Source organism: Bos mutus, chromosome 2 (genome assembly GCF_027580195.1).
Source record: "Bos mutus isolate GX-2022 chromosome 2, NWIPB_WYAK_1.1, whole genome shotgun sequence".
NCBI classification, from domain to species: Eukaryota; Metazoa; Chordata; class Mammalia; order Artiodactyla; family Bovidae; genus Bos; species Bos mutus.
In genome coordinates, this window is record NC_091618.1 from 37359203 (window position 1) to 37387185 (window position 27983).

The window sequence follows — 27983 nt, forward strand, 5'->3', positions numbered from 1 at the left end:
TTGTTTTGCTATATACCAGATATTTTTCTGTAGCAGTCTCCATGGTTTATCTTTCTTTTTCTTTTCCATGGATTATATTATTTACCTGCACTAAAATATTCTATAAACCAGATACTATCACCAACCCTCCTTCAGTTCAGTTCAGTTCAGTTCAGTTGCTCAATCATGTCCGACTCTTTGCAACCCCATGGACTGCAATATGCCAGGCTTCCCTGTCCATCACCAACTCCCAGAGTTTACTCAAACTCATGTCCATTGAGTCAGTGATGCCATCCAACCATTTCATCCTCTCTCATCCCCTTCTCTTCCTGCTTTCAATTTTTCCCAGCATCAGGGTCTTTCCCAGTAGTCAGTTCTTCTCATCAGGTGGACAAAGTAATGGAGTTTCAGCTTCAGCATCCGTCCTTCCAATGCATATTCAGGACTGATTTCCTTCAGGATGGACTGGTTATATCTCTTTGCAGTCCAAGGGACCCTCCAGAGTCTTCTCCAACACCACAGTTCAAAAGCATCAATTCTTCGGTGCTCAGCTTTGTTTATAGTCCAATTATCACATCCATACATGACTACTGGAAAAACCATAGCCTTGACTAGACGGACCTTTGTTGGCAAAGTAATGTCTCTGCTTTTAATATGCTGTCTAGGTTGGTCATAACTTTTCTTCCAAGGAGCAAGTGTCATTTAATTTCATGGCCACAGTCACCATCTGCAATGATTTTGGAGCCCCCCCAAATAAAGTCTGTCACTGTTTCCACTGTTTTCCCATCTATTTGCCATGAAGTGATGAGAACAGATGCCATAATCTTAGTTTTATGAATGTTGAGCCTTAAACCAATTTTTTCACTCTCCTCTTTCACTTTTATCAAGAGAGTCTCTAGTTCTTCTTCACTTTCTGCCATAAGGATGGTGTCATCTGCATATTTGAGGTTATTGATATTTCTGCTGGAAATTTTGATTCCAGTTTGTGCTTCATGCAGCCTGGTGTTTCTCATGATGTACACTGCATATAAGTTAAATAAGCAGGGTGACCATATACAGCCTTGATGTACTCCTTTCCCAATTTGGAACCAGTCTTTTGCTTCATGTCCAGTTCTAACTGTTGCTTCTTTACCTGCATAGAGGTTTCTCAGGAGGCAGGTAGCATAGTCTGGTATTCCTATCTCTTAAAGAATTTTCCAGAGTTTGTTGTGGTCCACACAGTCAAAGGCTTTGGCATAGTCAATAAAGCAGAAGTAGATGTTTTTCTGGAACTCTCTTGCTTTTTCAATGATCCAAGGGATGTTGGCAATTTGATCCTCTGCATTTTCTACATCCAGCTTGAATATCTGCAAGTTCATGGTTCATATACTGTTGAAGCCTGGCTTGGAGAATTTAGAGCATTACTTTACTAGTGTGTGAGATGAGTGCAGTTGTGTGGTAGTTTGACCTTCCTTTGGGATTGGAATGAAAACTGACCTTTTCCAGTCCTGTGGCCTAGGAACTGAAGCACAAGGAGTTTAAGTAGCTTTCCCAAAGTTACACAGCAAGTCAATGGTGAAGACATACTTTAAACCCAAGAAATCCAGATTTTACTCATGATACTCCTATTCCCTCACTTGGTATAGGATAGAAAAGTATGCACATATACATGTTCACTCATTTCTCTAAAGCCTATACCATGCTTACTGTCACAAACCGCTGTGATCAATACCATAAAATCCCATATGTGTGTAGACTATATGTAGGTGCCTTTTTGGTAGATCATGTCCAAAGTAATAGTTACTGCCAGATGACAAGTCGCTCCTGGTTGTAGCTACACAGCTGTTTTAGAACTCCCTGCCTATCTCTTTTTAAGCCTTATCCAAATAGAGATTTCTGGCAAGGATTCTCTGTTTTACTTTGAGTCCGTCAGAAGTGCTATTATTATAGATCTTGACCTCAGTTGACTTTAAAGTATCGCCTAACCTTCAACAGAATTACTTTGTACTGTGGGAGAGTTGGGTTTGTCTTCAAATAAGAAAATACTGTTCACACACTGCTGATGATATTTGCATTGTGAATGGTGTTTGCAGCCGTGATGGTGATGCTGCACAGATGTCTTCAGCCCCATGAATCAACTGAAATAATTTGCAAGTTATCTAATAGGAGTTAGGGGTGTGTGATAATTAAATACAGATATAAATTCTTTACTACTTCTCCCACTGAGAGGTGGAGTTTAATTTCTCTCTCTCCTTGAATCTGAGCTTGCCTTATTGGTGTATTTGACCAGTTTCAATGGGGAGAAGAAAGTGATAAACTGGGAATTCCAAGGATGGGTCATAAGGCAAGAGCTTCCCCTTATGTCTTTCATTTGCTTACTCTGGGGGAACCCAACTACCTTGTGAGAACTTCAACTTCCCTGAAATCACATGTTGCAGATGCCAAATATAGGTGCTCTGGTCAGCAGTCTCCACTGAGTCCAAGCTTCCATTCATTCTTATTATCTATTGAGTGAAGCCAGCTTGGACCTTCAAAACCAACCCAACCAACTACAAGCTGAGTATACAAACTGACCTCAAACAGTGCCACAAAAGCAGATGAATCATATAGCCAAGTCTGGTCCAAATATCTAAGCTACTAAATTATGAGATACAATAAAACATTGTTTAAAGCCACTGAGTTTGGGAGTAGTTTGTTATGCAGCAATGGATAAATAACCACAACAGAAAATGAAAGATGGCTCTGCCACAAAGGAATCAAATATGACATTCTACCATCACATAACCTCAAAGTCCCCAGGCTCTAAAGAAGTCAGTTCACATTTATAAGCAGATTTCACATCCATTTTGGGATTCAAATCAATAAACATGGGTCTCTGACTCTACTCTATTGCTGGCCACTCAGAGTACATGCCCCACGTGTTCAGAAATGAGTCCAGGGACTTCCTTGATGGTCCAGTGGTTAAGGATCCACTTTCCAATGTTGGCTTAATCCCTGGTTGGGGAACTAAGATCCCACATGTCTAGGGGCAATTAAACCCACAGGCACAACTACGGAGCCTGTGTGCTCTGGACCTCATGTGCTAACACAAGACCTAAAACAGCCAAATAAATAAATAAATATTTTTAAAAAATAAATGATTCCATATAAGCTGACTGCTTTCCTGGAAGAATTCTTTATCCCCTTGGCCAATTGAAAGAGCTTCAGCTCTCATAGCATCTGACCATAATTCATATTTTTATTGACATCTTCACCTGGACACAAAAATCAGTTCATGCAACTAAATAAGTATTCAGACAATGTCCAATTCTTCTTTCATCTGCATTTCCTCCCCTTCTGCCCTCCTCTGTCAACTTCTTTGATCTATCCCTTGCTCTCATTGATTCTCTCCCCTGCAGCTCTATCTCCTTCCCAAACATGCTGCTTCTTTCTGCCTCCTCCTTTCACTTCTGTTTGACCTCAGGCAGTCTCTTTACCTCTCCTCATATTTGTAAATTAGGGATTCAGTGAACATTAAAATTGGGTCATGTGTGCATGCTAAGTTATTCAGTCGTGTCCAGCTCTTTGTGACCCTCTGGACCTGGTAAACTGCCAGGCTGCTCTGTCCATGGGATTCTCTAGGCAAGAATACTAGAGTGGATTGCCATGCCCTTCTCCAGGGGATCTTTCTAACCCAGGGGTCAAACCTGTATCTCTTGTGTCCTGCATTGGCTGGTGGATTCTTGACCACCAGTGCCACCTGCATCACATAATTTAAACATTAACACAGGATACAGATAAGTGCTCAAAATATTTTCACCTTATTAAAACATCATTACTAATATCCTTCAGCCGAAAGGAATAGTGAGCTTGACACTCATCTCATGCCAACACAAGCCAAAAAACACTTGTCTGACTACATCTATTACTACATGTCAAAACTCCTTCTCATAAAAATCTAAATTCCATCTGGGCTCATTCAGGACCACTTCTACCATAATCAAAACCTTCAAATCAAAGTAACCACACTTCCCAGGAAAACAGTGTGCCATGGTGTGAATAAGCATAATGCCCAACCCTAGCATGCAAAGAAACTATCTATCAAACTGTCACTGAGGTCATTCCAGAAATCCAAATTATGCAACAAAATTACTCTTTTTAATTTCATAGTTTTGTTCAATACAATTGCATTATTTTTAATGGACATATCAAAATTATTTTAAATTGAATTGATCTTATTAGCAAAATATCAAAATTTATTAGGGTTTCCCACTTGGTGCTATTGGTAAAGAAGCATACTATGATACTGAAATACATTTTCTTATCAACCAAGAAAAATAATAATTCTTCCTAGAATACTTTTTTATTCAGAGATCTCTAAACATTTTAAGATTATATGAATTTCACTTTTATAATACAATAAGATCAGTAATAACTATTAGCATTTCCCCTTTAGGATTCTTTTCCCCTCAGAATATAATAGATATTGAATAAGATGGGTACTTACTAATAACCAATTTTTAAAAATAAACATACAGCTGCCCACTAGACTTCTCTATTCAGATGTTCCAAAAAATAACATCAACAACAATCATAATAATGACTGAAACTTACCACAACACTTACACTGTACTCAGCACTATTTGGAGTACTTAATTTACATTTTCTCAATCTTATCATTGCAGCTATCATTGCAACAAGCCTATGTATGGGGACTACTATTCCCATTTTATAAAGGAAACTGAAGTATGAAAAGTTTAAATAATCTGCTCAGGATCACACAACTACTGAGTGTCAGAGCCTGGATTTAAACCCAAGAAGACTCCAAAGTCTGGCTTTTAACCACTGCTTATACACCTGACCCGCCTCTTGAGAAACCTGTATGCAGGTCAGGAAGCGACAATTAGAACTGGACATGGAACAACAGACTGGTTCCAAATAGGAAAAGGAGTATGTCAAGGCTGTATATTATCAGCCTGCCTATTTAACGTCTATGCAGAGTACATCATGAGAAACGCTGGGCTGGAGGAAGCACAAGCTGGAATCAAGATTGCTGGGAGAAATATCAATAACCTCAGATATGCAGATGACACCACCCTTATGGCAGAAAGTGAAGAAGAACTAAAGAGCCTCTTGATGACAGTGAAAGAGGAGAGTGGAAAAGTTGGCTTAAAGCTCAACATTCAGAAAACAAAGATCATGGTATCTGGTCCCATCACTTCACGGCAAATAGATGGGAAAACAGTGGAAACAGTGACAGACTTTATTTTTGGGGACTCCTTGGAAGGAAAGTTATGACCAACCTAGACAGCATATTAAAAAGCAGAGACATTACTTTGTCAACAAAAGTCCGTCTAGTCAAGGCTATGGGTTTTCCAGTAGTCATGTATGGACATGAGAGTTGGACTATAAAGAAAGCTGAGTGCAGAAGAATTGACGCTTTTGAACTGTGGTGTTGGAGAAGACTCTTGAGAGTCCCTTGGACTACAAGGAGATCCAACCGGTCCATCCTAAAGGAGATCAGTCCTGGGTGTTCATTGGAAGGACTGATGTTGAAGCTGAATCTCCAATACTTTGGCCACCTGATGTGAAGAGCAGACTCATTTGAAAACACCCTGATGCTGGAAAAGATTGAGGGCAGGAGGAGAAGGAAATGACAGAGGATAAGATGGTTGGGTCGCATCACCAACTCAATGGACATGAGTTTGGGTAAACTCCAGGAATTGGTGATGGACAGGGAGGCCTGGCGTGCTGCGGTTCATGGGGTTGCAAAGAGTTGGACACGACTGAGTGACTGAACTGAAACTGAAATACACCATTTCAATTCTGCCTTTCACAGACACCTGAAAAATCTCATGCCTAAAACAGAATGTACCATCTTCAACCAACACTCAGCACTAACTCCTGGGTTCATTAATGCCAAAAATATCATATGACCTCTTACCTATTGCTCCGGCAAACAGGCAGCTCTGAATCTGAGTAACTTCTCTGAGTCATCCAAACATATTATGACAGTTCTTTCTCCCAAATATCAATACATCATTCTTCTTCTTGCTTTCTCTTTCCTATTCTAGTCCAAGTGATTCTGTGTGTGTGTGTATGTGTCTACTAGATCAGATCACTGTATTTGCCTCTTAACTACTCTCTGCCTCTAATCCTGGTTCATTCAGTCCAGTCTCAATTCTGCAGTCAAAGTGACTTTCTTTAAAATACTGAAGCAATTATGTCACCTTCTAACTTAAAAAAAAAAAAAAATTCAGCAGCTTCCTGCTATCCTTAGCAAAGTGTCCAAATTCTCTAACATGGCTTCCAGGGCACTTAGGTCTTAGTCTGAGCTATTTCTCAGCCTTACCATCAACCCTGCATGCACAGTGCTCCAGTCATACTCAGCTGCCTTCAATTCTTCAAACTCAATATATTTCCTTGCCTCAGGGTCTTCACACACATTATTTTCACTGTGCATACACACTGTAGAACACACCACACTTCTTCACCTGGAAAATTCTTACTTATCCCCTGGGTTCCAGTTTAGATGTTCCTTATGGAAGCCTGCCAGGATCCACCCAGGCAAGTGTTCACACAGACCCTGAACTTTCTTATGGCAGCATTAATCAAGTTGCACTATAGTAGTTATCTTTAAATTCTCTTCATCCACCTCTAAACTATAAGCTTCATTAGTCCAAATCTACTGTATTTTACTTATATACACTCAATAAATGTTTGTGAATTTAATTAATGAATTTAAGACACAAAGCACTAAAGAAAGGTGATATAGATATTCTATATATAAGAAACTACATACTCCAAAATTATCTATTTTTTACGGAAAGTATATTTGCATTACTATTCTGTATGAAATATTCTAAAACAAGTCATTAAAAAGATGAAAAATGGTAAGTGAGTAGTTATGAACAAACTATAATGGAGAAAGAATAAATTAAGGTACAGATTAAATATAACTTTTGGAGGTTGATAAACACCTAAGATAGTTAGATAGCACCACTGACTCCATTGACATGGATCTGAGCAAACTCTAGGATATAGTGAAGGACAGGGAAGCCTGGCATGCTGCAGTCCATGGGGTCACAAAGAATCAGGCACCATAGTCACAGAGATATATGCAAGTATTGATAAGATTACTGAAATAACTAAGATTGAAGAGGATTCTTTGGATCTATGATAATCTTGAGGGGAAAGTTGATTGAAGATTTTGGAAAATTAGTGTTTTCAGGGTTTCCTTTACAAACTCTTCCAGCCCCTGAATATATGAACAGTGAAGTTAAGACTGGAGGCCCGATGTAAACTGCTGCTGCTGCTGCTAAGTCACTTCAGTCGTGTCCGACTCTGTGCAATCCCAGAGACCGCAGCCCACCAGGCTCCCCTGTCCCTGGGATTCTCCAGGCAAAAACACTGGAGTGGGTTGCCATTGCCTTCTCCAATGCATGAAAGTGAAAAGTGAAAGTGAAGTCGCTCAGTCGTGTCCGACTCCTAGCAACCCCATGGACTGCAGCCTACCAGGCTCCTCCATCCATGGGATTTTCCAGGCAAGAGTACTGGAGTGGGGTGCCATTGTGGGCCTCCCTTAAGCCAAGGAAGGAGATAGGAACTTATAACTCAAAAGGAGGACCGGAAAACAATTATTCTGATGAAGCACTTTGCACCACAATCATTTTTTGGAGTCAAAACTGTGTGGAAGCTATAGTTCTGAACACCTATTAGGTTCCAGAAATGTAATAGTCAATAGAACAAGTATGTCCCTACCTTCCATAGATCTGCATAAGAATCAGACTTGCAACTGGCTCTCAGCTTTAGCTTTCAGGTTAAAGAAAATAGGTGCTGAGATGATCTGAAATAATTGATAGTGGAATAGCCCCAATAGATCAAAGGAAATCATCAGTGATTAAAAGCAACCCTGTCATAATGACATTAGTACAAATATAGTAACCAACGAACCATGTATTTCATGTATTTCTAAAAATATCTGTTTGAACTCACCTTTCCAGAGAGATTAGCATGGCAAAACACAAACAGGGTAAGCCAAGGACCATTCTCTGACAAATCAGTCTACAAAGTACCATCTGTTTACATTTAGAAGTCCCTGAGTGCGTGTGAGCTAAGTCACCACAGTTGTGTTCAACTTTGCAACCCTATGGACTGTAGCCCGCCAGGCTCCTCTGTCCATGGGATTCTCCAGGCAAGAATAATGGAGTGGGTTGCCACGCCCTCATCCAGGGGATCTTCCTGACCCAAGGATTAAACCCAGTTCTCCTGTGGCTCCTGAATTACAGGTGGATTCTTTACTGCTGAGCCACTGGGGAAACCCTTATAAGTCCCTATGGCCCCACAGATCCATAGATTTCAATAGAATCAGATTCTAGAGTGAGTGAGTTACTTCTGAAAAGAATAGGACTTCACAGAGTACAGCAAGGCATGTAATGATAGATTTAGCACAAGGTAATATTTTTTTGCTCTGGAGGCTCCTCCAGTGTTGTGAAAGTTAGTATTGCTTTGTCTTATTGTGATATAATGAATAAAGTATGAACTTAATTTGCATCAAATACTTGTGCCTCATGGTTTTGAAAATCTCTGAAAACTCCTACTCATTCACATCTTAACTGCAATGAGACCATTTTCCCCCTGAAGCTCCCTATATATTTTAATTATGAGTGGGAAGAAAAGTGTATCAAACCTGGCAAATAATATGACATTATGTCCTTAGTTTAATTGGAAAACATTCTTTAAAAAGGATCCATATGTAAATCCTCTTGAATGGAGAGATTAAAATGAATGTTACAGTCTAATTAAATTATTTCATATAAATTTCCTTTGCAGCATTCTATGTGGAAATTTGTAAAGAGTTATGGGAAACACTTAGCAGAATATTTCTGTTATGCTAATGACCTCAATGCCCTGCTATATTTCATCCTTCAGGACCTTGCATAGGCAGGTAGAAGAGAGACTATGAAAGAGATTACTGAATGTGCTTAAATTTCAGAAAGAAAAATACAATTATCTAGACACTGGATATTAGAACGTATTTTTATTAATAAAATACATTTTCAAATTATTTCTTTTTTAATAACTTGCTTTGAACTTTCAGATTCTTTCTCCTTTCTGTGTACTCATATCTTGGTCTTCATTGCAGCTGCCAACAGCACTAAGATTTGTGTGGGAAATTGTCATTTGGGAACACAGCATCTTTGACTTTTTTTGTGTGTGTGAGACTGCTGTGTTGCTTCCTTTGATGAACAAAAGCACTTCTCTGGGGTTTGTGTGTTTCTTCTAGGAAACACCTTACAGAAATAATTAGCTAGGCTGGTAGTTTCAGGAGAGAGAAAGTGAATCTTTACTGCTATCAGAAAAACCTATTTTTTGTTTTGGTCAACAATCAATAGTTTTCTTTGTGAACACAAGTCCTTTATAAAATGAAAGTTGTAAAGACTCGAAAAATGATCTTTCAGAAACAAGGGGCTCTCACAAATGGTGCAAATTTTGCTTTGCTGAGGTTTTTTTTTTTTTCATTACTGCATGATCTCAACAGCTGCAGGTACTTAAACTCTCTTCCTGGAACCCTTGCACCCTACATTATGCACAAAAGAAGTAGGGACAATTATTACCAATTTTTCACAGAACCTAGGGAGCCACTCAGGAGGATAGACATTCTTGCTCCTGCCACATTCCCTTCACACTCACCAACTGCAACAGCATCTCATAAAATAGCACAGTAATATTCACTAGGGAAAATAGAATTTTTATATATAAGAACAAAGGAAAAGGAAACAGAGAAAGAAGGGAAAGAAAGTTAAGCCAGTCTTTTTCTAGCTAAGGTTGTCTAGGATGATATGTAATGAAAGGTCTTTGTGGATTTGATTGGGTGTGTGTGAGTATTTGTGGCACCTGTGCCTGTGGGGGGCTGCACCAGCAGCCAAATGGTAATACTGGTGTGTAATTACCGAGCACTTAACTGCATTCAGCCTTGGTTTGTTTCTCTGATAATTTCCACTTTCATTGTTCAAGAGGCTGTGGACACTGTGGAAGCTGAGGTTCAAGTACCTGCAGCTGTTGAGATACATGAATGTAGTAGCTGTTTTTAAAAGTTTCCAGTAGGAATGCTGTTTAAGAGGAAAGTTTAACAGAAGCACAGTTAAAATATTCTACTTACCTTTCCAAAGCCATAAAATCCTCCATCTTTAACTGGATCATTCTTTAGTTCTCTTTCTTCTTCATTTCACAAGCTGGCTGAGCTCTCTTTTCACCCCACCCACTAGAGCTGGTCCTCCTTCCCTGCTATTAAATTCTCAGTGTGGAAAAAGCTACTTCAATTCCTATTCCCCTCTACAGACATAGCCCCCATGTTGTTTCAGTTATGATATATAACAGATTCAGACATTTTAAAATGTGTTAACCTGTTTATATTAAAAAATACAAATATTCCAAAAGGACAAAGACTTGCCAAATCTGAACACAAATCTGCTTTCATTTGCTTCCATTTCCCTCCTCCAACCAAACTGTTGAATACAGTATTTGTGTTTAATTTTCTTAAAGGTTGGCATATTGGAAAACACAAAGGTAACACAAACAAAAAGTAGTATAATTTCATTTTCAGCACCTTGGAGAGAGTGTATGTCATCTGTTTTCCCAAAACCCTTAATTTCAGGAACAAAAATATAGGGATTATTTAGAAACAATACTGCTTGATTAATTATTATTACTCTACCATTTTATCATATTTTAGAAATAGTCTGTTCAAATTAATATAAAAATTGAGAGCCTTTATTAAATGTCCACAGTATAAACCTTAACTATGCTTCTCTGACAGCTCAGTTGGTAAAGAATCCACCTGCAATGCAGGAGACCCCAGTTTGACTCCTGGGTTGGGAAGATCCCCTTGAGAAGGGAAAGGCTACCCACTCTAGTATTATGGCCTGGAGAATTCCATGGACTGTTTAGTCCATAGGGTCACAAAGAGTTGGACACGACTGAGTGACTTTCACTTTCAATTGCTTTGAATATTTGGTACTTTCAGCAAGCAATTCTGTTTGTTTCAAATTATGAGTTAACATTTTTAAATTGGTCACTAACAGTGTGCTTACTTTTGGCTAAAGTGTAATTGTTCTCTTCCTCTGAGTATGCATATACATATGTGTATTTAGATAGATCGGTGATAGATATTAATAAATTAATTGATAGAGGATAGATGGAGTAAGCAATAATAAATCAAATGGGATCAAATATTACCAATAGGTAAATCTGGGTAAAATGTGAACAATTTTTATGTTTGCAATTTTTTTAATCCAAATTTTTTTCCAAATAAAAAGTTTTGAAATTTCTGTGTGATTCAAACACGTACAACCAAAAATTCAGTCTCAACCTCAACCCTTAGTCCTTTCTCTTCAAACATAGCCTGAGCTCCAGTTATACCACACTGCTTGTAATTTCTTCAAATTAATGTGCTTATCCTCTTGTCTACCTGGAGAATGACAACACATGGTATAAGACAGGGCATCTCCCCAGAAAAGCATTTCCTTGATCTCTGCAGGCAAGTGTTTTCTTCACCATAAGAAATGAATTCTTTTACATATCTGTCTTCATCAAAATACAAGATATAAAAAAAAATGAAACTGCATTTTTTTGTGACTCTGGGCATGTTACTTGATTTCTGGTATTTGACTAAAAGATGCTTACTCCTTGGAGGAAAAGTTATGACCAACCTAGATAGCATATTCAAAAGCAGAGACATTACTTTGCCAACAAAGGTCCGTCTAGTCAAGGCTATGGTTTTTCCAGTGGTCATGTATGGATGTGAGAGTTGGACTGTGAAGAAGGCTGAACGTCAAAGAATTGATGCTTTTGAACTGTGGTGTTGGAGAAGACTTCTTGAGAGTCCCTTGGACTGCAAGGAGATCCAACCAGTCCATTCTGAAGGACATCAGCCCTGGGATTTCTTTGGAGGGAATGATGCTAAAGCTGAAACTCCAGTACTTTGGCCACCTCATGCGAAGAGTTGACTCATTGGAAAAGACTCTGATGCTGGGAGGAATTGGGGGCAGGAGGAAAAGGGGAAGACAGAGGATGAGATGGCTGGATGAGTCTGAGTGAACTCCAGGAGTTGGTGATGGACAGGGAGGCCTGGCGTGCTGTGATTCATGGGGTCGAAAAGAGTTGGACACAACTGAGCGACTGAACTGAACTGAACTGATCTGCAATGTGGAGATGATAGCACCTACTCATAGGGATATTTTGAGGGTTAAATGGGTTAACTCATATAAAGGACTTAGAACTACCTGAGGAATAGCAGGTACTCCATAATGTTACCAATAGTTACTTATTATGCTGGTGCTCATGATATGATGGAGCAAAGTAATACAGCATAAGAAAAGTACTAGACTAGTCAGTGTAGGAGAGATCATAGTATATTATACACTAAAACTTTTATAAACTCATTAAATATTTTCAGGAAAATGCATGGATGATCAGGGAGTGCATTGCCATGATCTTGTGAGGAAGAAGTAATGAAGGTCTCAACCAAGGCCATAAAAAGAGAGAAATAAGATAAAATCAATTCTGAAAGACTTTGTGTAGATCTACATCAAGGGAAGGGATAAAAGTCATGTTGTCCTCATTATCTTAGAAACTTTACAAATCCACATCTTAGGTGGTATTTCTAGGCTAGCTATGGTGTCACTGCAGCCCTTGATACTGTCTATCAGACAATATGGATCAGCCTCTGATTGCCTTCAAATACTTTTCTCTGTGTTAGACAAGACATTTTTTTAAGCTTAGTTTATTATATATGTATGGAAATCTTTGGTCAGTATGTGATTTTAGCTATATATTTGAAAGAATCTGGGCATGACGTACTGGTCCAGGGGTTAAGAGTCTGCCTGCCAATGCAGGGGACGTGGATTTGATCTCTGAAAGGGAAACTAAGAGCCCATATGCTATGGAGCAACTAAGCCAGTGCACCACAACTCCTGAAGCTCACGCAACTTGGAGCCCGTGTGCCATAACTAGAGAATCTGTGCTCTGCAACAAAAGATCTCACGTGACACGACGAAGATTCTGCATGTTGCAATTGAGACCTAATGCAGACACATAAATATTAAAAAAAGAAAGGCTGCAGACAAAGGTAGTATATAACCATGTAACAAGAGAATGAATTTTTAATGAGATTTATAAGCAAGGGATGGGAGGAGGAAAAAAAGAGAAATTAACAGCTTAAGCTTCATTATTTGTATTATTAATTTGCTCATACCCTATAGGGCTTTGTGTGGAAAAAAGAATAAAAAAGATATAATCCTGGTACCAAGCCTTGTTTCATCAGAGAAATGAACAGATTTTGTGGATCAATGTAAAGATAAATGAATAAATAAATGCAAGAATACCACTGTCTTCTCTCTCAATAGTATTTTATTTAAAAGTTCACAATTAGAGACTTGTAATAACACAAAAAGTTTAAAAGTGACAAAGGCTGCCCTGTAGGAAAGATTTTTCTTGTATGGAGAAGGAACAAGGACTTTGTGCCTAAAATGGACAAAACTTAACATTGCATCAGGGGACTCAGTAGATCAACGGACTCTGTACTCTGAAGGGAATGAACATAATTTCCAAGTTACTCCAAAGTGGGCAGAAAGGAGGAGGGTGGCAGAGATGGCATAAATCTGAAGATCTCACTTGGCTCAGGTTAAAAATCCAAAGAGAAACAAGAACCAAACCTCAGTGGTATCTACCATCTGCTGACATACTACAAAACACCAAATTGCAAACCAGTATCCTTTTAATAAATCCATACTTTAAAGACCTCTGCTACACTTCTCAATTTCAGCTCTGTGGGAGGGGATGATGATATTCCTGTATAAGCCAGACAGAATGATTATTGAAAAGCAACAATACACAGACATCACGATGGAGGAGTTCTTAAATTAAATCCATATTTCATTTGAACCATTTTTAGAGTATTCTGCCTTGTTATGTGAAAGTGTCCTGAGTATGGCAGATGCTGCTTAAAAACGACAATAGTGTCTGTAAAGGATATACAGAAAGAGTTCAGAAGACAGAGCAGCAATTTTTTCTACCTTGATCATCATTAATCAGCACTATACAATGTTAGCTGCAAAGAAGCACGTAGATAACCTTGGCCCACCAAAAATAAGGCATTAATAAGTGAAGGCTCTCATGAAGAACAGTTACTTAGGGAGGCCTCTCTAAAATTTTTAAAAGGTGACTGACAACAATTTAATTGTGAAAGAAAGAATATTAAGGCACACCTAAGTATACTGAAATAAAGTTTGGTATCAATATTTGTCTCTAGAAAAGAAAGCTGCAAATCAGTTCCTTTAGATAAAGAGTGGCTTAGGTTGATTTAAGAATGGAGACAGCGAGTCTCTATTTCTCTATAGTTCTTTCCCAGCTCTGTACTGCCTGTAGTGGAAGAGACTCTTGGAGTCCACATTGCGAGCTTTCTTCACAGCTTCAGCAAAAAGTTTGGTCACCTGAAAATATGAGGGTAGGAATCTTAGCAACACACATGAAATGAAAGTGAATGTTCAATGAAGCAGGAGCAAAAAATCACAGTTTCTGTTCCTGATTTTCAAAGGGGTATGGGATGAAAGACACAAACATTTTTATTTAATGGGGACTTTCTCCAGTATCTCAGACCTCAACGTGAATAAGCTTATTTCCCCCCACCATTCACAGAAATTAAAACTAACTCAGGGAGAAAAAAATACAATGGCCAGAAATGTATAGGGTCTTGACAAACAGTTCTCCAAGTGATAAATTTGTTGGGTCATGTTCAAGTAGAAGAGAACATGCCTTCGGTAATCATTTCCTGTGGACTGGACAAGTGCTTGTACTATATCTGCATTTTCAATTACCATTAACCTGTTGCTTTTATGCGGTGCCTTTCATTTAGACACAATAGAATAAAATTGCATATCTTTATTACGTGCCATACCACACTTTTTATTTAGAGGATATTTGTATGTGTAATGAGAGAACCATGGTTATCCATGGCTTCTGGTTATCTCAACTCCTTGATCACCAACTGTCTCAGGCCATGACCTATCATAATAGACCATTAATTTAGATTCTATTTAGAAATTCTTCTGCTTTCTGAAAGTTACAAGAAAGAGAGAAGAGAGATGTGTACTCTCAAGAGGGGCACAGAAATAAAGACCCTCGTGTGGACTATGTTTGAGGAAAAGAACATACCTGGAAATTAGTGAGGAGAGCAATTCCACTGTCAACAGCTGTCCTCCGAATCACATAATTATCGTGGACAAATTTAGTGTTGTTATTGGGGAGGTTAATCACCAGGTCAATGCTGCCATCTCTAATCAATCTGGAGAAATAAACAAATACAAGTTTGCAGGTGACGATGTATATTTTATAATTCATTTTCAAACTACTAATGTAAATTAGTCTCAAAATCATTCAAGTCAATGGCGTACTGAATTGACTGACACCTGCCCTCCTTTATTCCTAAGTAGATTTTCAAACTATACACATTTGGGGGCTATAATATTTTTATTGTGTTCTTGAAAGAATGCTGTTGAATGTCTAACTAATCAAATGGAAATATATGTTTTATCTTTAAAATGCTACTGATAGCAAGAATTGGTAATTTGAGAGACAGTTACTTATTTTACAAGGAGGTGGTTCTTCCAGCATTGAAGGCCATTCCACTCCCCACCCCTCACACCCACTTCAGATCAACTTTACTTCACTGCCTGCTTCCTAGTGTCTCAGCTGATGTTATGAAATAACTGCCTAATTTTGAATTAAACCACTTCACATTCTGTTGCTGGGCTGTGATAAACATTAGGAGATATTTAAATGTCAAGAGCAGGAAGCAGAACTAATTCTTGTTTTACAAAGCCCTAAGAAGGGCCTCTGGGCTTCACTTGTGGCTCAGTAGTAAAGAACCACCTGCCAGTACAGGAGACACAAGACACAGGTTTGATCCCTGGGTTGGGAAGATCCCCTGGAAAAGGAAGTAGCAACCCACTCCAGTATCCTTGCCTGGAAAATCCCATTGGACAGAGGAGCCTGGCGGCCTACAGCCCATGGGGTCACAAAGAGTCGGACGCAACTGATCTACTAGACAACAAAGAAAGGCTTCTAGCATCATTGGAAAAATTTGCCTTCTTTTATTAATTTGATAATGATTTGTAGGTTACTTTCTCAAGAGCCCTAACAGATAGTATATCATATACTGTTTGTTAGGACTTAGCCATCCAGTAGGCTGTAACATCCTGGAGCAACTGAGAATTCTCTCCTAGGTGCCTACACCACATAGTTCTGTATGTGCTAATGTGTCAGTGTTCCTGAAGGGTCAGGTGGTGTGCTGAAATAAATGTCTTACAAAACCAGAGGAAGAAATAGCCTAAGGCACAATAACAAACCTGATCAAAGAATGGCAAATCAGGTAATCTAATAGGTGACATTATCATATCTCTCCCCATGGTGCCCTTCAAGTAGCAAGTTCTCAATAAATTGATGGTTTCATTGGTACACAACCTCAGTGAAACGCAGCTGGTTAATCTTACACTTGATATACACATATATACACAATGCAAGTTGACATAAAACACAAAGCGCTGCATTACTTTCTTTGGGCCCATGATTCTCATCACTGAGATCTTGGTTGCTGTCCATCAAAGGAATGGACATTTACTTGGAAATAGTTGGAAGATGCTACATATCTCCATGTACATATACGGCATTATGTGTTACAATAACAGCAAAGTTCATGAGAAGGAAGCTTACCATCATGCACAAATTTCCTTGTTTTAAATTGGTTAACTGAAAAGAGTTTTAGAAGACTTGCAATAGGGTAAGGTGATATATTTATAGCATGCGTGTGTGCATACTCAGTTGCTCAGTCGTGTCTGACTCTTTGTGACCCCACGAACTGTAGCCCGCCAGGCTTCTCTGTCCATGGGATTTTCCAGGCAAGAATACCAGATTGGCTTGCTGTTTCCTCTTCCAAGGGATCTTCCTGACCCAGGGATAGAACAAGTGTCTCTACGGCCTCTTGCACTGGCAGGTGGATTCTTTGCCACTGAGCCACCTGGCAAACCTCATATTTATATCATACTAGTTCCCAAAGCTAATTCTCCATCTATTTTGTTATCTCAGAATAACCTGCCCAGTTCTTACTTTCTGATGGGTGAGAGGCTGGGATTCTGTCCTTCTTGAGATGGCCATGCCACTGGGGTAGCAGGTACATTGTTGGCATTGAGCCAGTCTGATGTGGCTTCCGTGGCAAAGAGCTGCATTTAAAATTTTTTAAAAAGTCAGTTACTGTATCAGGGAAAAGCTTTCATGAAGCAAAGGGACCCATTAGGACATTTGAGTCATTTAAAACATAGAGCAGGAAAAAATGGTGAATATGAGATGCAAAATGATGTCAGAAATAGAGATTAAGACAGAATCTAGAGTAATAGGCATTTTAAATATTTTTTAAATATTTGCAGTAAGAAAAAAAATTAATAACCTCAACTGTAACTGCTTTTGTAGGAGAGAAAAAGAGTTATTGGTGACTGAAAATTCAGTTATCAGACCAATAAAGCCTCATGACCACAGGCCCACCCTGAGCCTTGGGACTCATTCTGTTTTACAGAACCAGGCTTTGTGTGCAGATATTCATGGCAAAGAAGTTTCGCCTGTAACTGTTGGAAACTATGACTTCATATGGAAACAGGAAAAGGGAAAATATATGGAAATGCATTTAAAGTTTATCCCAGTTCTGTGTTAGGAAAACTCTCTAGGTTTTTAGCCAGCAAATTTAGTAAGTTTGTGGTAATTGTGCTAAAACTTAAAACTAGTCTTTCTAATTAGTTTATTTCATCGAAGCTTTGAAATTATAAAGTTAGTCATAGTTTTCAAATGGAGAGGTCATATCTTGCATGATTTTATTCCCCAATATTCTTCAATACTCTTTTTTGTGGATAGATTGCTGACAGAAAGCAATTAAGAAAAATAATATCACATACCTTGAAGCCTTCATTGTGTAATTGTTCAGCCACACCAAGGAATTGTGGACGGAATGATTGCTGAAATTAAAGGAATTTAACAAAATTCACTTTCTAGATACACGTTATTAATTTAGTAATGCAATACAGCATTCTGTTATGTCATAAAAGGAAATGCTATGTGTTGCCTGGTGCTTTATATTCAAAGATGACAAGTTTCATCCTACTAGCGTGACTATAAACTCTTACTTATTTTCTGATATAGATGAAATTCCATCCACATTGTCTTGCTTTCTACTGTCTTACTTTTTACACCTCAAATTCCTTTACTCATTGCTTAATCTACTGAGTGTCTGAGTATAGAGTCAGATTTACCCCTGGATTTACTTCTGGATGGATCATTTTCCTGGTTAGAGAGAATTTAAAGTCATCTCTCTTAGGTGCTCAGTGCCACATCAGCCTCTTTGGATGTTCTGCCTTTCAACCTGTTCTAATTGCTGAATTCTAAGTTTGGACTGCACTTCAATTCCTAGGCCTTGACCTAGCAATTCATGCAAAGTTCCCTACAAGTCAATCATTTGGAACTCAGTTGGGCATTTACTCTAAAGCAAAGAGTAAAAGAATGGACTCTGGAGTCACTAAGCTGCATTTCATTCTGTCTATACCATGCATTTGTATGAAAAGTCAATGTCTTTGAGCCTCCACTTCCTCATTTATAAAACAGTGACTCCGATATTAGTGTATCTACTTCTTGATGGTCCACAATAAATTGTGTGACCTTGACCAACTTACTTAACCTCTCTGTGATAAGTAGGAATAATAGTACAGATGATAAGATGGTTGGATGGCATCATCAACTCAATGGACATGAGTCTGAGTAAACTCTTGGAGATGGTGAAGGACAGGGAAGCCCAGTATACTGCAGTCCACGGGGTTACAAAAAGTCAGACACAACTGAGCGACTGAACAACAAAATGTCAGCGGGTCCCTGTGAGTATTCAATGAGTGAAGTCCGCCGTAAGCGTTAGTACAGTGATCATGCTCAATTACTCAGTTGTGTCCAATTCTTTTCAACCCCATGGAATGTAGCCCTCCAGGCTTCTCTGTCCATGGGATTCTCCAGGCAAGAACATTGGAGCAGATTGCCATTTCCTCCTTAGGAAGGGGATCTTCCCAACTCACGGATCGATCGAACCCGCATTTCCTGCATTGGCAGATGGATTATCTACCACCGAGCCACCTGGGAAGCTGCCAATTTAACACAATTGCTGGCTCATTAATAGTAATAATTAAATATTATTATTAAAATAATTGTTTTTTCAGCCTCACAGAGGCTATATTACTGTCCCTGCACTCTAGCTCTGAAGCCTGGGTTCCTCTACTGGCTGTCACACTTAGAACACCAACCAGTATCATCCTCATATGTTTTCCTTCCCACCAGGCTCCTTAATATTCAATCTTGCTGTTCAGATATTTTCTTAGAATTGTGTGCTCTTCTGAAAACCCCAGCTGGACCCATTCAATTTCTGGGTCCTGCCTTTCCTGGACTGCCTGTCTACATCAGGGTTCCTTAATTCTGAACACACTTCCTTCCTGTGACCAAAAGCACATATTTGCAATACAGAGATCAGGGTGGAAGAAAACAAGCTCAGTAGCCTACCCAATCGTCTACTTCTGACCTTGACCCCATTAACATGAATGTCTGAGTAATCGAGCTAAACAAATATGCAAAATTGTACAGTGTTAAAAACATATCCATTCTGCTTCAAATGAGAAATTTTCACATTTTTTGAACTATTTACAAAAGTTTGTAAACAGATGATATAATTTGGTTACTTTAGAAAATATTTTATAATCTATTAGAAATTATATTAGTAATGGTTGAGAAAAGTCATGGATATGATCTTATTTCAGTTTCAGAGAAACTAAAAATTGTGATAAAACATCCAGATCCTTGCACAATTTTGATAATGTTCAGCCCACAAAACTTCCTAATACTTACTTGTAGAGGCTTTTTGAGAAAAGATCTAAATCCTAGGTAGAGACCCCAAAACTATGTTCAAATATAAAATTCTTTCAGAATCTGGCCCTCTCAATCCCAGGACTGCAATTTTATGAGAAGAAACTATTGGCAAATAGAAAAGATAAATGCAACAGAATGAATCTCAGCTAAAGCAGGCTCAGGGGTTATTCATGACAGCCTTCTAGAACACAAATTGTAACCATGCCCAAGGCAGTAGCTTTTCATTCCCACTTAGGACCCAACAGGAAGAAACGGGCTTAGATGCAAGAAGTTCATGGCTAGATATAAAATTAAATAAGTATAAAATCAGAGAGTAATTCAAAACATTAAGGTAATTTAATGAGTTTTGTGGCAGTCTCTTTAAGAATAGATTAAGCAGAAGATTAGGACAATCTTTTACTCATTTAATTCTGCTTAGAAAGCAAGGGACTGAATTAAATGGCATTTTAGGTTTTCTTGGTGTTTTAGATTTCTTGAAATATAGCAAATACATGTGAAATATTCTAAATAAACCTCTGAATTTCATCAAGCACACCTAAAATGGAACATTACCTTGTGAACCTCTGCTAAACACACAACAAACACAAGGAGGCATCAAAGCACACAGGAAGCTCACCATAAAGGTAACCAACACTTTTTGAGCCATTGATACATTAATCAGGTACTAATCTCAATCTCTTACATTTCCCCCTAGCAAAAAGTCACTAATAATATATGGCCATGTGATAACATAACATTGCATCGATTTTCTAAAATACCATTTCACAGGTATAATAGTTCTCAAGATGTGGCCTCCAGAGAATCAACATTGCCTGGGAATTTGCTTAAATGATAAAAACTTGGACCTTACCTCTAGATCTATAGAATCAGGAACTCTGGGAGTGAGTCCCAGGGATCTGCAGTTTAACAAACCCTCCAGTGATTCTGGTGCACGTTTACATTTAGGAATAGGAAGGAAGAGGGGATAAGAGGACTACCCTTCATTCATTTTGCAATTCAAGGTGAAGATGCATTAACCTTGACCAAAGACACTATGAAAAAGGTTGAGGAAGGAGTACTAGACTATAATTTTTTTTTCTTTTCCATTTTAAAGTAAAATAAGTCAGCAAGTCCTCTAAGTCCTGCAGACACCAGTCAGAACCTCATTATGGAGCTGTTTCAGTGCTGTCCCCCAAGTGGAAAAGATAAATATTCGACATGACAGTATTGGCAGTTTCCAGCCAAGGAACTACTCTGCCTTCCGGTCTGGGGTGTTGGCTTTCATAGTCACATTATAAACTTCTATCAAACATGTATTGAACACTTGTGACACATAAAATAGCCTCTCTACAAAAAGAAATTACAGCTGTCAGCTTGCATCTGAGTAGCCCCAGATTTAATAGCTGAATGAAAATACCTGGGTAAGAAACCATTTGTTACTAAAGGTGAAAAGTACAAGCTGATTTATTTCCTGGAAAACATTTGTAAGAAAGAAAGTCCTTTAAAAGTGAAAAAATATATATATGTATATATATTTCCTCCAATTATCATTTCACATTAATCCAAATTCTGGCTACAGAACCGAAAGCCAAGTTAAGATGGTGTGATGTCTGTGGACTCTACAGGGATGTCAGGATTGACAACTCTATGGTTGTTCATAATGATTCTGTATAGAAGATAAAAGGTTATTCATGTCACTTGGAGTTGTCTTTTTCAAATAAAATGCTTGCTTTGTGTTTCTGAGCCATGCTGAAGCACAGACGTCAGGAGGGGGGCTCTCTACGAGCATCACTGAATAGCCCAATCAGAGGGCGAAAAACAGGAAGGGCTCTTGATCTGCTCTAGAGTAAATCATTTATTGTTGAAGAGTGTTCCAGAAAACTTCAAGACAAGGCAGATTGCCCACTCATAGAAACTAAATAAATCCTGATGGGATGAAAAGAGGCTGGAAATATTGCACGAAAAGCAAAGATGATTTTGTTGCCACATAAACCTACATTATGCCTTTCTTATATTAGGATCTTTGCTTTAAAAGGCTCTTGGTAGACACACAGTGCCTATAATAGTTAAGTTGACAAGAATCCTTTGATAAAACCCAAATCTTGATTTTTCCCCCTAAATCCTAGTTATGCAAGATCGATGTTATCAAAATATTTCAAATTTCCCAGGTAATTTGACCATAGGATTAATAGTGAATGGACAGAAGCAGTCTATGTGCATAAAGGAGTAGGATAAGAAAGAGAAGAGAAAGAAAAATTAGGAAAATTAATATAACTAACAAGAGTGTATATACACTCACATACACATACACACACACAATCTATTTATTAAATGTTGAAAAGTGGTTGATACTTGCTAGTGATAAACTGCTACTTAAAATACGTGTTAAAAAACCAACAATAAAAAAAATATTTCCTGTATCAGAGTCACTTTTGCCTTTCCTCCATAGTTCTCTTTTCCCCCTAGTTTTCTCTTGCAACCTGTTGTGAAAAATCAGAGTTAAGATTTCTTCAATTAAATCCTTTACTCATAACAGCAGCTGCCTCATGAGGGGGTGATGAAGAGAAAAGAAGGTTTTTTGAATTAGTTTATATGAATTCTTCTGGCTAAGTGAAATCGTGTTAAGATGATTTTTTTTAAATTTTATTTTATTTAACTTTACAATATTGTATTGGTTTTGCCATATATCAAAATGAATCTGCCACAGGTATACATGTGTTCCCCATCCTGAACCCTCCTCCCTCCTCCCTCCTCCCTCCCCATACCATCCCTCTGGGTCGTCCCAGTGCACCAGCCCCAAGCATCCAGTATCGTGCATTGAACCTGGACTGGCAACTCGTTTCTTACATGATATTTTACATGTTTCAATGCCATTCTCCCAAATCATCCCACCTTCTCTCTCTCCCACAGAGTCCAAAAGACTGTTCTATACATCAGTGTCTCTTTTGCTGTCTAGTATACAGGGTTACTGTTACCATCTTTCTAAATTCCATATATATGCGTCAGTATACTGCATTGGTGTTTTTCTTTCTGGCTTACTTCACTCTGTATAATAGGCTCCAGTTTCATCCACCTCATTAGAACTGATTCAAATGAATTCTTTTTAATGGCTGAGTAATACTCCATTGTGTATATGTACCACTGCTTTCTTATCCATTCATCTGCTGATGGGCATCTAGGTTGCTTCCATGTCCTGGCTATTATAAACAGTGCTGCGATGAACATTGGGGTACACGTGTCTCTTTCCCTTCTGGTGTCCTCAGTATGTATGCCTAGCAGTAGGATTGCTGGATCATAAGGCAGTTCTATTTCCAGTTTTTTAAGAAATCTCCACACTGTTCTCCATAGTGGCTGTACTAGTTTGCATTCCCACCAACAGTGTAAGAGGGTTCCCTTTTCTCCACACCCTCTCCAGCATTTATTGCTTGTAGACTTTTGGATCGCAGCCATTCTGACTGGCGTGAAATGGTACCTCATCGTGGTTTTTATTTGCATTTCTCTGATAATGAGTGATGTTGAGCATCTTTTCATGTGTTTGTTAGCCATCTGTATGTCTTCTTTGGAGAAATGCCTATTTAGTTCTTTGGCCCATTTTTTGATTGGGTCATTTATTTTTCTGGAATTGAGCTGTAGGAGTTGCTTGTATATTTTTGAGATTAGTTGTTTGTCTGTTGCTACATTTGCTATTATTTTCTCCCATTCTGAAGGCTGTCTTTTCACCTTGCTTATAGTTTCCTTTGTTGTGCAGAAGCTTTTAAGTTTAATTGGTCCCATTTGTTTATTCTTGCTTTTATTTCCAATATTCTGGGAGATGAGTCATAGAGGATCCTGCTGTGATGTATGTCAGAGAGTATTTTGCCTATGTTCTCCTCTAGGAGTTTTATAGTTTCTGGTCTTACGTTTAGATCTTTAATCTATTTTGAGTTTATTTTTGTGTATGGTGTTAGAAAGTGCTCTAGTTTCATTCTTTTACAAGTGGTTGACCAGTTTTCCCAGCACCACTTGTTAAAGAGATTGTCTTTAATCCATTGTATATTCTTGCCATAGATTCTAATTACTTTATTCACAGTTGCTACGAAGTTTAGGTTTATCCCATTCTAACTAAGATGCCCAGTGAGTTAGCTATCTCTGATTAGCACATTCTATCGTATTGTTCAGTCAAATTTATGACTATACATTTGAAAAAAATCACTACAAATTAAAATCTTCCATATAGTAATGAAGAGATTATACACTGACTATTGATGATGGCAGCTTTTCTTTGCTTCCCATATAGAGTAGGTTAGAAAATGGTTCTTACCTATCTCTAGAGATTTAGAATCTTGATGATTAATTTTACCACAGCTGCAAGTATTTTATTAAATGTCAGTTTAGTTTATTAAATATTTCCTTGAATATATTTTAAGCTCTGTAATTAAAATATGTATATATTTAAATTCCTAATATTATGCACGCATGCACAGGAACAAAGTTCTTTGCAAAAATTCATGTAGCTGATAGAACATTGATTTCTTTAAAAAAGAATAAACTGAAAGGTAGAACATTGCTTTTAGAAGTCTCTTTTCCCTATGAACTTCCTTCTTTCCCTACAAAGCAAAAATTCTGTTCACTGTTGCCAAAATCATACCAGTACTTCATAGGGATCAAATTAATTTTTGCTTTATATTTCCCCGCAGCACTGGAACCAAACAAGGCACAATTTTATACATCACTGCCTTCTTAGAGTGGTATTTTAAAATGTTAGCACTATTATGATTAGTTGTGAGGACAGGGACTAAGGGCATGGTCTCCTCTGAATGCCCCCAGGTCTCACATTAAACTTTAAGCCATAACTGGAAGCTGGACAAATACTCTCATACTTGTGACTTAATAATACTTAATACCATTATAATGTGATGAGTCTCTCATATGGTGTGATGTGTCTCTCAACTGCCATTAAGCTTCACAATTGCAAGTCATCTTGTTAGCCTCTGTTCTAACTGTTCTCCATCGCCCTTCTGGCACCTTTATGAAGCAAAATCCCAAGTTAATCTTTGCAGAAACTTCTCCAAAGCCACCCATCCAGTCTCCAGAGTCTAATTTGCTGATACTAGGGCACCCTACTGCAACAGCATCTATAATAACAACCCACTACTTGAAAATACCTGGCATTATTCTAATCATAATTTTATTGACATGTACAGAACCGTGCAGGGTTTGAACTGATTGAAAGAATGGCAGGGGTGATAGATCAGACCATCTATTGTTTTTATAGGCCCAGGGATTGCTAACCTCCAATGAAAGTGAAATATCAGTTGAGAAACATCTAGTATTTTTTAGAAACTTTATAAACAAATAGTTTGTATATTCTTGCAATAATTATTCCAAAGAGTAATAAGAGTTTCCTGGCTCCCATTTTGCCCTAAGATTTACAGTTGACTTGCAATAATAAACCAGTGATATCCTTTTCATCATATGAAGATATTCACTTACAATTACTACACCCTGCTTTGACTTAGAAGGTTTACTAGGTAATAATATTTCAAGAACTTCCACAGTACACTGTGGGATGGGCTGACTTTCTTAAGCCCATTAGGCCACTGCCCTTTAAGAACTTTCAGTCAGTCATGGAGAACTTTTAATTATGTTAAGAAAATTTCTCAGATAATGCCCATGTCTTCTTCAACTCTGAATCTTTGATATTTAGAAATTGAAATGTGAATGAATGAATGTAATGAAGGAAAGAACAGAGGTTTGGAGGGGGTAATATTCATTTCAGTTTGGGATATGTTGGTTTTGAGACATCTAGATGGAGGTGTCCAGCAAACTGCTGGAAACAGAGGATGGCTGAGGATAAAGACTTAAAGATGATAGTTTGAAATGGGAGAGTGGATAGACATGAATGAGCTGGCAAAGGGGAAAGTCAAGAGAAAATGCTAGACACAGTCACAGAAAGAAGCTGTGAGACCAACTTAATGGAAAGCTTATATTCAGAGGCCAAGGAGACAGTACTAAGAGTAAGCCATGTAGAAAAGGTGTAACCAAGGGAAAGAACGGAGTCCTTTTAAAGGTACTAGAGCTTTTTTTCTTTCTTTTTTTTAGCTTATTCACTTATTTGTATTGGCTGCTACAACAGAAAAAGGCAAAAAGTCAAGGAACATACAGATAAAAAAATTTCCATTATTGCTCAAATTTGCTGGCTTTTTAGTGGAATTTTAAAAATATTTCCCCTCTTCTCTAGCACCATTAAGGTCACTTACCCTACCAGCTCCCAGCACGTGTCCACAGTCATGCACACAAGCACACACTACCTACCTGAATTCCAATCAGGATGCCTTTCTGGGGTAGCTTAAATCCTGTGGAAAGCATTGCCTTTAGGAAAGCTGTATGAATACCTTCACCAAAGCAAGCCACCTGTTTAGAAGAAATGAAAAAAAATAAAGTAAAAGGAAGCAAATGACAGTCACCCAACCCTACCAAAAAAGAACCACAAATGAAGTCATAGATTCCTACGCTAGATTTTATTGAGTTGCCCAAAGACCATGCAGTCTGAATCTAGGGATTAAAAGTCTGGCTAGGGCAGATGTATCTTATGTTTTTAATTAAACATAATGAATGAATAAGCAATTCTTTCTCCATCCAACAACACTCCATGGAACAACATAACTGGATTCTACTGTGAGATATTTGGATACAAATTACAGCTTCTGGCCCATAATATGGTGAGCTGCCAAATGTTAATATGACTTAATGTTTAAATAATAGTATATGTATGTATACTATGCAACAATGCATGAATTCATGGGTCAGTAGCACAAATGCGTAACTGCTAATCAATTGGTTAGGAGTTATTTCATACACATGGGAAAGCCTTCTGAAAAATTCAGTAAATCTGTGAAAATCTCAAAGGAACTTCTTCATTATTATTACCTTCATAAAATGAGGCAATATACCTTGCTAGCAGTTCTTAATACTACAGCCCAAAGTAAAAAAAAAAAAAAAATTCAAATTAATATAGTGTTGGGATATACAGAGCCTTCCTGTAGGGTAATAGCACTACAATATAACTACAAGTTGATTAGCTACCCTAACTATAGAATAAGGAGTTAATCTGAGTATGATGGAAGTAAGCCTTGCCATGTACATCATTATTTGACAAAGGTACAGAATCACCATTAGAGTAAATAACACTGACGGCTAAATTCATTCTTTAAGCAAGTGACTCCTTTACTGTCAAAGGAAAGTTCTCATGACTATGATTTTCAGTGGACCACTAGGACCTGCTGCTTTTTACACCACAGTAAACATTTTCTGTGTTCAAGTACTGGCTAACCAACTTAAGGAATGTCAACCTAAGTTAATGGGACCCAAACCCTACTGAAAGAACCTAGGCAATTTCATTTTAAGTACATATACAAACACAAGGTTTCAGCAGTTTTCTACAAAAAAAAAAAAAACAGAAAGTAGTTAAGGAGGTGCTAATAGTAAAGAACCCGCCTGCCAATGCAGAAGATGCAAGAAACATGGATTCAACCCCTGGGTTGGGAAGATTCCCTAGAGAAGGGAATGGAAAACCACTCCAGTATTCTCATCTATAAAATCCCATGGACAGAAGAGCCTGGTGGGCTACAGTCCATGGGTCACAGAGAGTCAGACACAACTGAGCACAAAGATTAAGACTATCATCCCCACCTCATCATTAGGAAAGCTAAAGTTTTATTTAATCCCACAACAAGCCATTTTAACACTGAAAATGTCTCTGGAGCATAACTGAGATTTCACTGAGCTAGAATTATTATTCTGATTTCAGTAATAAAATAGAACTTGTAACATCACACTAAGTGACACTTGGAAATATGACTCTAATAAAGGAAGAGGAATTCTCTCTCTGTACTTCTAAAACAGATACGAGGAAGGAGAGGGCTGAATTTCTAATTCTCTCATGTGTTCGTATTTCAACAGTTCCAATAATGTATGTCTGGAGGCAGAATGGACACAGGTTCTGAAAACAGATTTGCCACAGCAGAGAAAACAGCATTAAGGAAAGCAGATCTCACCCTGATCTGAATCCTAGGCTAGCTGAAAAC

At 38.1% G+C, this 27983-nt stretch overlaps 1 protein-coding gene across 1 annotated transcript in view; it reads right to left on the reverse strand.

The window, feature by feature from the left end:
• Nucleotides 1-13714: 13714 nt before the first annotated feature.
• The window catches only part of CPS1 (carbamoyl-phosphate synthase 1), a 140200-nt gene continuing 125931 nt past the window's right edge, over nt 13715-27983 (reverse strand). Inside the window, exons 34-38 of the mRNA XM_005888993.3 lie at nt 26212-26310; nt 17937-17996; nt 17101-17213; nt 15151-15280; nt 13715-14429 (exon numbers count right to left, since the gene is read on the reverse strand). Coding sequence (XP_005889055.1) covers nt 14331-14429; nt 15151-15280; nt 17101-17213; nt 17937-17996; nt 26212-26310 — 501 coding nt within the window. The 3' untranslated portion in view covers nt 13715-14330. The remainder of the gene's footprint in view (nt 14430-15150; nt 15281-17100; nt 17214-17936; nt 17997-26211; nt 26311-27983) is intronic.